Source organism: Aplysia californica, unplaced genomic scaffold (assembly GCF_000002075.1).
Source record: "Aplysia californica isolate F4 #8 unplaced genomic scaffold, AplCal3.0 scaffold00221, whole genome shotgun sequence".
NCBI lineage: Eukaryota > Metazoa > Mollusca > Gastropoda > Aplysiida > Aplysiidae > Aplysia > Aplysia californica.
In genome coordinates this window covers 105,949-117,394 of record NW_004797491.1, presented here as the reverse complement: position 1 = coordinate 117,394, position 11,446 = coordinate 105,949, and the positions used below count along the sequence as shown (strand labels likewise).

At 39.0% G+C, this 11,446-nt stretch overlaps 1 protein-coding gene across 1 annotated transcript in view; it reads left to right on the top strand.

Moving 5' to 3' along the window:
- The window catches only part of LOC101863819 (squamous cell carcinoma antigen recognized by T-cells 3), a gene marked incomplete at its 5' end in the record, with an annotated part of 52,196 nt that extends 40,857 nt beyond the window's left edge, over nt 1-11,339 (top strand). Inside the window, 8 exon segments of the mRNA XM_005099651.2 lie at nt 61-148; nt 956-1,095; nt 3,015-3,098; nt 4,410-4,520; nt 5,068-5,157; nt 5,407-5,490; nt 8,076-8,245; nt 10,917-11,339. Coding sequence (XP_005099708.1) covers nt 61-148; nt 956-1,095; nt 3,015-3,098; nt 4,410-4,520; nt 5,068-5,157; nt 5,407-5,490; nt 8,076-8,245; nt 10,917-11,106 — 957 coding nt within the window. The 3' untranslated portion in view covers nt 11,107-11,339.
- Between the last annotated feature and the right edge of the window lie 107 nt (nt 11,340-11,446).

Here is an 11,446-nt window from a genome sequence, read left to right as displayed (position 1 = left end):
TTAACTCAAACATCTTTTACGGGTGAAATGATGCTCACTTCTTCTACATTGTGTTTGCAGTTGGAGCAGGGTGCTGCTGGAGATTTCAACGAAGCTGCTGAGTCTGTCAACAAGAGAGGGGAACCACCAAGCAAAAAAGCTAAGCCAGGTAAACCGGTTTACTCAATGGTCTTTGCTTCTGAACAACTGACTTCTTCTCTCTTTTCAGCTCGTGCCTGTCTCGTGAAAATTTCATCTGCTTATCTCGTTGAGACTGAGTGCTTTGGTTCCTGATGTTTACCTTACCCCGAAATCTAGCTAAGCAGGGTGTTTAGGCACTTTTCTGATCTGTTTGTGTTGCAAGTGCCTTAAACTTTAACTAAAACTAAACAGTGAGGTGTGGAAAAATGTTCAGAAGACTCCCCAAATGAAGCAGAGGTAAAAGTGAGCGTTTTAAAAAATCCATTGTATTCTTTGTCTTCAAAAGACCTATATGAACAATTTACAATCTAACATCAAGCGATGTGTCTTCCTTTAGGATAATTATCCAATAAGGTATGACTAAAATTTCAACTAATATTTTTCTCCACCAAGACATACGAGCTTGATTTTGGTACATGGGCTATGAAATGTTTCAACAAAGTGTTTATTTCAACTTCTGCATTGTTTAAATGGAAGAGAAAATTGGTGTAGAAATTACTAAATTCTGTTTGTGAAAACTTGTCCCTTTCCTTACAGTTGTCTTGAAAAGTAATGTTAATACAGCCAGTCAGGTATGGCTGACATAGTGCAAGCACAACTGTTGTAGCAGCCAACCCCTGAGACTGAAATCATCCAAATGTTGTCAATAGGCGAGGGGTAAAGCATTTTAGTTTAGTAAGAGTTTTACAGCACTCGCAACTGCGTAAGGTCTTTCATGAGCGCTAAAGCATTTACGATCACTTACTATCATTTACAATCGCTTACAATCTAACAGAGGCAGTGGAGAAGTCGGACGCCAGCGAGAACCATGGGGAGACAGTCCAGCATGACCCGTCCAAGGACAACGTCACAGTGTTTATCTCCAACCTGGACTTCAGCCTGGAGGTGGACAGACTGAAGGAAATCTTCCACAAGGTTTGCCTCTCTCTTATGTTTAGCGAGTTTGATTCTTTTTCCAACAAGTGTGATCAGCAGCCACAGTGAACTTCTTTTTGTGTGTGTGTCAGAATTTTGTCAGAATTTGGTAGGTCCTATATTAAGGAAGCATAATGTGTATGTTAAATGATTGTTGTTAAGTGAATGGGACGGTATGTTTGAAAAGTGTCATTGCGTAAGCTGTTGAAATGCTATGTTATTGTGAAGTTCCTAGAGCCACAAGGGAGCAGGTGCTATAGAAGTGATCTTTATTATTATTAATAGTAATAGTAGTATTTTTCTCTCCATCATGTCATTCCTTGGGGGTGCTGTTCCTTCAGTTGGTATCAGGCTGGGCTACAGTGCAGATGATCTTTGTTCAAATCTGTCATCTCGGTTATTCGCAGCCGCGAATGCCGTGTATCTTTTCGCAAACTACCACAAATTTTACCAAAAATGTATTTTTCAGAAACATTTTCCTTCTTTTGAGCCGTTTTTTAAACTCAAATTTTGCATCAGGCCTTTGCAAGTCTGCCAGATTTGTTCCCCTTTAGTTTGAACTTCTTTCACAGTCTAGATCTCGATTCTAATCCTATTTATGCAACTACTATTTTTTTTACGGCTGACACTGGTACACCGTTGCATGGTGTGCCGGAAGTATGTTAGTTTTACTGATTTTAGTTTTGGTACCGTAGCACTTCTCATATGACTTTTAAGTTTTTGCATCACAGCTTCATTTGTGACCGTCTTTCCAGCTGATTCTGCCTAATCTGCGAAAGAAACACATTTCCTGAGCTTCATTCTTGTTTTCTAAATTTTGGTACATTGTCCAAGTTTCGGCGTACGGCACGATTGGAATGATGTAGCAGTTCACCAGCCTTAGTTTCAGTTCCATTGTGATGCTTCTTGATAAACTATTCATTTGTAAAGATGATGTATGTATGTATATATATAATTTAGCAAAACTTGATAGTTTTTTGCATAATTTCTGATTATTTTCCCTTATCACTCTTTGTTAAAATTAACAGAATCGCATAATTTCACATTTTTGGGCCCAGTTTGCATAATTTCAGAAATTTTTTTTGCATATAACCGCGGGGACTGATATAGCTTTTTAATATTTTTTAAATAAAAGAATTTATGAATTTTCAAAATAACCCCAAAAATGCCAGTCTTTTTTCAGTACGTCTGTTTCATTGTAAACAACAATTGTTCGTGTGGATTCTGAATGCAGTGCATTTTGCAAATTTCTGCGGGGACAGTCTAATGCTCTTAGGCTGTTCTTGAACTCGGGTTGTTTGAGGAGTTTTTTAAGGTGTTCTTTTTATGTAGCTTGGTCCTATTGGAGAGGGACATTCAATTCGGAGGTCCCTTTCTTTGGAATAGCTTTTGCAGAATTTAAAACCCACTTAATTGTGAATTACAAAATCGGATTAATCTAATGTGTGCTGCTATTAACCTTCTTGATTGTCCTGAAAAAACTGAATGTTACCAGTTTTATATAAGTTTATCCCTTTTTAAAAAAGGTTTACTAAGTACCGATATACTGAAGGCTATTCCACCTTTGAAGCAGACAGTTATGTCCTCCGATGTTTCAAAACTAGAAACTTCTCTTTACCAGTACCTCCTATTTAATCACTTTGCCTAAAACTAAATTAAACACCAAACGGTAGAAATGAATGATTCATGCAATAAATGTTCAGATTGATACGGATAAGATGAATTTACTGGGCTTGGTAGATTTTTTTTATGATTGTAAAAAAATAGAGCGATGCGACACCCCAGCCGAAAGGGCTTGCTTGCTGTATACCGTACTAAGAAGAGTTAACGAAGGGTTCTCTCATTGTTGGAATTCTTTGTTTGATTGAAAGATTTTACTTTAACTAAGTTTGTTAATTATTTGTTTTGTTTCTTTCCAGTGTGGAGAGATCACAGATATCCGTCTTGTGAGCAACTATAAAGGGAAGTCAAAGGGCTTTGGTTACGTAGAATTTTCAGACAGTGTAAGTTTTATCGAACAATCTTTACAAGACTTTGTAATTTAAGTCTTTTTTAATGTCAGACTTGTCGATTGTAGTCTATTCTTGATGTTTTGTAATCACTTTATAGTTTTAGTACACAACTAGGTCAATAGATCTAGTTTTTGCTGCAGAAAATACTTTTGTCAGACACTTTTTATTTGTAACAGCTCAGTGTTTACCAAGCTGCTGTCATCTCCCAGTGTACATTTTTTTTTTTGGTCATTTTTAAAAAATCCACCATCTGCCACTTGGAGCATTTCTGTTCTTTTTTTTTTCTTTCTCTTTTTTTCCTGATAACATGGTTGTAGTTATATGATGACTACAATAACATCCATGCTCTTCTTTTAAAGCAAATCAAGTCATTCTGTTGGTCTTTTTGAAAAAATCCTCTTTAATGTTTATGAAATCGTGATGTGATGCTGTTATTGTATTATACAATGGAAACCATATATAACAGGCCCGGCAATAACAGGGATCCGGTAATAACAAGGATTTTTAAAATCCCCGTTTTTTCCTACTCTTTGTTTCTATTAAAAGTTATCGGCAATAACAGGGCCTCATCGGAGCCCAACCGGTTATAGCAGGGACAAAGACTCGTTAACAATGTGAAGAGAGAGAGAGAGAGAGAGAGTAACACAGTGATGGAGCAAGCCCACGCAAGCCATGCCTCTGCAAGCACAGGCAGCGTGTGAAGCGAGAGAGGGCTGCGGTGTGCTGCAGACCTCGATCTAGCCAGAAACCTAGCAACACGCACGCGTAATGTGTCACCAACGATGTCAAGCGCAACATAAAATGCCTTTCAATTGACAAAAAATACGAAATAATCCAGGCTGTTGACAAAAATCAAGCTCCACTGGCAGAGATTTGTCGTCAGTTCAACTTTCCACAAGGGTCGATTCACACCATTATCAAGGATAGAGAGAAAAAAGTGGCAGCATCTCCAGTGGAAAGTTTGCTCTGGATCGAAAGAAGATGAGACTACCCGATGCAGATACTGTGGACCAAGCTTTTCTGATGTGGTTTAAGGAGGCAAGGAGAAAGTTGGTGCCAAAACCTCTGTTCGTGGATACCTGTTGCAAGGGAAACTACTCATGAATAAGTACAGCTGGATTAGTCCACAAATGCTTACATTCCTTGCATTTCTGATTTAACAGGGATCGGATATAACAGGAAATTTTTCTACTCCCACCATCCCTGTTATATCAGGTTTCCACTGGAATTTGATTTCCTTCTTGCACTTTACTGTTCAAGTCCAATCTAACAATTATACAATTTTCAAACACCTTTGTTCAGAATTCAGTTCTTCAAGCTTTGCGTTTGGACAGAGAGTTTATCGATGGCCGCCCAATGTTCGTGTCTCGATGCGAGGACAGATCCTCTGTCAAATCTGGTCCACAGTTCAAGGTAAGTTAGTCAAACTGTAACAAATCGGAGGCGTTTTATCGACCAGCTGAATATAGGAAGATGTCTGGTATTGTTGAACCATAAACCGAAAAAAATTTGATAAGACTCATGGACAATGTGACGTTGCTGATTTGAAATGGTCAGCTAACTAAGTAAAGGTCACTGTGGCTCAGAAATGAGAATGTCACTTAACCATTATTGCTTACATTTTTTGTTGAATTGTTCTCTTCAAAGGAATGCACAGGTCCATTGGTATCATGCTTGCTAATATTGCTAATATTGGGTTGGCCCTGGTTCGAATCCCCAATGAGGTGTTCTTGAAATTAGGCTCTCCACCAAACAGGCTGGGAACTATGGGATATACTCAGTAAGTTTGGAGGTTCTGCATCTTGATATTAATATTTTTCCAGTTTTGAAATGGACGGTCACTTTTAAAGTACTTTGATCAATTTTTTTAGATGGACTCCGTTTTTGGTTTCTTCTTGTAAAACGACTGCACATTCCATGTTTACTGTGAGGAGTATGAGTGTGCTGATGTCTTCCCCAGTATGCCACGAGGCTCGAGAAGAACAAACTCTTCATCAAAGGTTTGCCGTTCACCATCACACAAGAGGCCATTGAAACTATTTTCAAAGAGGTAGGTTTTAGGTTTTATTGGAGATATTTAGAGTAAGCCTACGTACTCCAATGCTCTGTGTTTCTACTGTTTTAATCTATCTATTCATGGAAAAATGTGGCTGTAATTTAATGACAACTGTAATTAAATGTCTCAGCAGCAACACAATTTTCTTTATTTATTTAATTTCAAATCATTTTCTTTGATTATGTTTGAACTAAAGCAAGTTTTTTTTTTTACATTGACGTCTTCCTCTTGTCTACATTTCAGCACGGCAAATTAAAAGATGTCAGAATGGTCACATACAGAAATGGACGGCCAAAAGGCATTGCTTACGTGGAGTATGAAAATGAGGTTAGTGTTGTGGGCATGGAATGTTTTTACCTTGTTGCTCACCAACTGCTGTTTGTCTTTAGCTCTGTGAGGTGTGTACTGTCCTTCAGAGGAATGTTAGTTTTGTGCTGTAATTGTCCAGTCCCTCTCTAGTTTCTGTGAATAGTTTGTTGTTTCAATGATGTCCAGTGATTGGTGGGTGCTCGGGTGTGGTTTGCTCTTTCTTTCCTATCAAACTTCTTTCGTACTGATCTCTCCTCTGTCTTTTTTGAGTTTGTTACTCGCTTGTAACACCTCTCTAATCTTAGGTACCACAGACTGAAATTTCAAAGTCCTCTGATTTCATAGTTAACTGCACCACCTTTTAGAATTTATTATTCTTAGCATTTTGATACCAAATTTATACATAGCTTCATTTTTTACAAAGTTATGAACATCTGAAGTTGCAGAAAAACACTATATTTTTTAAATTCCGAAATGTCTCCACTTTGAGATGTCATAACATTCTTAAATTTGAATGGACATTCACAAAAACTTGAAAACAAACACCCATGCACATAGAGAACAAGCCCACTTTTTTTCAGGGGTATCACTTAACCAGAAGATGGAAATTTATTGACGTAAACATGGCTTTTTGACCAAAATGGCTAGAGAAATACCCCGTGGAGGTTAAAGAACAAAATCACCACACGCGACCACCGGCTTCTCGGCTGCGCCCTGAGCAGCGCCGACGGGAAGGAGAAAGAATCTATGCGAAACTGGGCCGATAGTGGCTCTGCTTGCGAACTGATGGGGAGCGTCCAGTATTTATTTGCGTATAATGGCTGTGTTATTCTTGAAGAGGAATGAATGGGCTTTCTGCCGATATATTTCCGTAGTCAGTCCGATCACCGCTTCAAAAGAACAACGTAGAAAGTTTTCACTCGCCAATCTCTTCTATTAATTCTTTAAGGACAGTCTTTAGAAATATATCACCAGGAAGAGAGTTTTCTCATTTTGAAATATCGACGAATCAGGTTGCAGTATTTTATACCATATGCTCCCCGTTTCTGTTCAACCGAGATCGCTCTAAATCTAAAAATCAAATCACGAAACGCGCGGTCGCTGCAGTGAAAACCTCGATAGTGTTGTCTTTTATCACACAAGATTTTGCTTTCAAAAGAATCGTTGATTCAAATAAATAATACCACTAAATAGAGGAAAAGCTCCTCTTTCTTCTATATATATATCAAGTGTCTGTTTGTATACATGATCACACAGTGTTTTAGGAGGGTAAAAATATGAGTTTAGGTCTCCGGCCACGGGGGGCACAAGGCCAGTTTGCGGTACCTACTAATCTTCTGCACTTGTGTGACCTCATTGTGTTGCAAGTGTCTTAAATCTCTTACTTATACTAAAACAAAACGCTCTGAGCTTGCTTCCATGGACTCGTGGTGCTTGCCCACCTTGAGTTGTCACATGAGATAATGGGAAGTTTAGGAATGTGGTACTTCTAAGCGTTGTCATTCCTTTTACTTATAAACTTTTAAACCTTTGGGCATTAGCAATACCCTTGAAAGTTTATTGTAGTTTTATAGAATATCATTAGATTGTTCTGGCATGTGAGGAACTTATTTATTAATTGACAAGGTGTTGCCCTTTGTTTCCTGGGTAATCACCCACAGCTTGAATGCTTGGATTCTACTTTTTCTCGACCCATCCTTCTCCCCCCAACCTCTCTTATCCTGTCTCATGTCTGTATAAAGTGAAACTCGGAGATAACGAAGTTTTCAGGCCTGCCCTTCAATTTCGTTGAATCTGAGTGTTCATTATGTTGTGGCAATGTGAGCAACAAATTGTTTTGTCATATTGGGTCTAGCATGTGAGGCATTGTGGTGAATTCAGGCGCTCATCAAAATAGTGAAATCGAAGATGTAGACATTTTTCCTTAAGTTTGACCAAAAAAATTTCTAATTTTTGTTTTTGGGCTTAACACCTTTTATGTCCATTTTAAAATATATTTCTGTCTGGGTTTTAGTAGTTTTACTGAAAAATATTGATTAAAGGCACAACAAATGTAAATGTTCAGTTTCCAAGGACTCTCAAGCTTTGGAAATCATCAAACCTTGGCGGCCATTTTTTTGCTAATTTTACCTCTGTGACCAGGCGACCCCAACCTCCTTCCTTCGCAAATATCTAGATTTTTCAAGATAAGTTTTGCATTTTCTTCATCAAAAGGTGGTCAAATTAGCAATCTTTAAGATATAACCAATAACTCCAGATACCATAAACTGACGAGCGCCTGATTCTTCCGCGTCATGATATATTTGCAATATTTGGTTCCACAGACGACCAGCGAGCTATTCAAAACGTAGTTCTACGATTCTATGGCTAAACTGGCCTATCATTGTTCAGTACTCAGGGAAGGAGGAGGGGGGTATGACAGTGACCAGTCTGCATCTCTGCCTACATTCCAGGCCCGTAGTGCTTATGCCAACGCCGCCCATTCCTTATGTGTGTGTGTGCATGTGTGTATGCGCGTGAGTGCATGAGACACCAAACCAATGTGCCAGCATCTGGACAAGAAAGATATCCTGTAACCAGTGTTCCTGTATTGTGTATTCCAGAGCTGTGCCACCCAGGCTGTGCTCAAGGCTGATGGTTTGCAGGTTGGAGAACACACCATCTCCGTCGCCATTAGCAACCCGCCCGAGCGCAAAACCCCGCTCTCAACGAGGATGGACCCATTCACAGCGAGGACCCCATCGCTCGGAGGAGGGAAGAAGGAGACAGACTTGTAAGAGTGGTTTTCATTTGAGGGTGGGGGTGGGGGGAGTGTTTATCATTTGATGGTTGGAGGAGAGTCATATGTTTTTGAAGCAATGAACACTCAGGTGACCTGACGAAGGTAGTTGATTAACTCACCGAGCACCGCTTCCGCAGCATACGCGGTTCGGTAAAATTTGCGTCGCGGACTGCGACCGGAGCGTACGCGGGTTCAACTATAATTGACTATAAAGTAAACCCAGCAGTTTAAAAATGCTTGCAAATAGCCCCAGTGGTTTAAACAGGATATCGACGAGCTAGTTCTTTGTGGTTTGTGTATATTCACCACTTTTAGTGCGAATAAACGAGTTATTTGTCCAACGGACTGAACAACTGAAAGTAAGAAACTTCCGTGCAGTTTGTTGTTGTTTCTCTTAGGCGAAGCATGGCACGGCGAGTTGTGTCGAAGTTTATTGAAACTCGATAATTTTGGTGAAGATTTAAGTGACTGAAGTATCAAATAGATAACTTCATAAATCAAAATATGAATTCGCCTAGCAGTGATGAAGATGACTGAGAAAATGACATTAGACCTAGATCTAGGTCTAGACCAACATCGTCTCTCGATCGTGAATCTGACTCATCAGCGAGTACGCAGCCTGGTCCAGCTGGGGATGATGAATGATCTAAATCTAGCCTCAGTACTAAGCTCTAGTTCAAATCAGCCCTCAAAGTGGAGAAGATATATAATGTACCCAGGCCTGACAGATCTAGTCCTAGCACTAGCAGCACTGACAATTAAAACCCTGTCACCAAGGAAGATCTAGATCTATGATTTTTTTCTTTTTCAAAATTATCACTTACATTTTTATGCTACTTCACTGTACACACTCATGCTTCATTCTCCTACACACAAACACACACTGCCACAACTATTTTGTGTAAGTTTATTAGATTTCTGCTTTGTCACACATCACATCCTTTTTTTTCCAAATTTTTATTCCGAGGCAAATTTGTCCCAACTTTCTGTCCTATACATTTTTTGGGCGTTCATTCTTCATAAAATCTGTTTATTGTGTCTGTTGAACCCATATCTTATTAAATAGCAAGAAAATTTCATATATTTCAATTTTTTATGAATTTTCAAAAAGTTTGGGAAATGCCCTGGGGCGTAGGAGGCAAATTGGGGCGTGGTGCTCAGTGAGTTAAAAAAGAGTGCACATAATATAGGACTCTCCCAGTCGGATAATGTAATTGTGCGACCGCATTTTTTCGTGTAATTCTGCAATATTTGCCTAATTTTGGATTCACCACGTTTTTTTCACACCCCCCCCCTTCACAAAACAATTATTCAACACCTCGCCATGAGACTAAAGGGAAGTAATCGCCGTAATAAGTCTCATATAAATGATAAGCTGGTTATTTCCCTTGTTAGAAGATCCTGGTTAAGGGTTAGGGGTTTTGTTCCTTGAGCTTGTTCAATTTTTCAGTCCATCAAAAGTTGTTCTCATGTCTGTTGATGTTTCACATTTGACAGGTGTCCCTGGTTTTAGTGATGTGCCAGCATCAGAGGTCCAAATGTCTACTTTTTTTTGTTGACATTTTTCTTTCCTCTATAGATCTACAGCTGAAGGTTACAGAGATTATATTTTTTGGTTGTTTTTTTCTGACAGATGTGTATTGTTTTCTTTCCAAATACACAAAAATTTACTGATACTGATATGTTCTGTTTTCAATTTGTCTGTACATAACACAGGAAAATTCTTGCTGAAAAAGTGCACAACATGTCGTGAATGGCATTACGGTAACTTGCATAATTTTTGCATAATTTGGCCATCTAAATTTGCATAATTCTCCGGGGACAGATAGGAGAATGTTCAGAATCCTATGGAGAGGGGAAAACAAATAGAGAAGTGCTTAAAATGGCAGATTGTGAAAGATCTATAATCAGAACAGTCAAAAAGAGACAAAATTTTTGGGCCACATAAAAAGATTGAATGGACAAGTGAAACTACAGCTGTGTGAAAAGATAAAAGGAAAGAAGAGCAGTGTAGTACAGAAGAGAGACAACAGGAAGGAGTGGGGTGTCATGATAATCAATATCTGCTACAGGCTAGAGATCTGAAGAAGACTATAGACTACAGGCCTATCTTGACCCACCATGCTCCGAAAAGGGAATGCTGCTTCTGTTAACCTTTGTTGCTTGGTAACAAAGACAACAAACCTGCTCAGACATAATGTAGTATTCCTCACCCATCCAATTAAACAGAATGTAACGCATGCTTTGCGTTTTGTTTCAAATTTTTTTATGAGCAGCATTTCAAAACTATCACCCTCCACTCTACATTGCATTCCATTATTCTTTTCATTTCAGAGTTCAGAGCATTTGGTGGTGTCGGTAGTCAAGTAATTAGGCTACCCGACCTGTAATCATGAGATTTACGGTTCAGTGTTTCGATCCTCAGCTCAGTCCAACATGGTGTCCTTGGGAAAAGGCTCTTTACACAAATTTCCTATTTGGCTTGGTCTTTCTAGAGATTAATGTTAAACTCGGAGGTCCTGCCTCTTATAACTTATTAGTGTTGATAGGGGCATTCAGCCTATACCATTTCACTATTTAGAGCTATGTGAGTGAGAGAGTAAACATAATTTGCAGTGTGTCACATTTGAACTCTTTATTTTCTATTCCCTCTCTTTTGCAGTCGTGGAAAGGCTCGCACTCAAGTGTCGCTGGTACCGCGGGCGCTCAGACAACAACCACAGCCAGGTTCCTCCGCTAAAGTCGCAAGTCAAAAGACAGAACAGAAATCTTCCGCATCGAGCTCAGCCAGTTCCGGGTCTGCGTCCGCAATGAGTAACGACGACTTCCGCAAAATGTTATTGAAAAAGTAGCGACTTTGCTTATAATATTTGTAAGACTTGTGAGTGAGAGAAACGACCAATTCGTGACAATTTGTCACACACCTTGACTTACTAGCTAATACAAGTAATAGCCTATATGATTTTATTTGTTTTTTAGAAAACATTTTCTTATGAAAGGTTGAGCAAATGTTTTAAATTTTTTTTTCTTTATGCTTGTTGAATATGTGAGTCAAAGCAATACACTTGTGAAGTACACAAAGTCACTTTGCCCTGTCTGAGTCATTTCTAATTTTGTGAATGGTTGGTGGATGCTCTGGTGTGGTTTGCTTCTTCTTTCCAATCAAACATCTATCGTCTTTATCTCTCCATC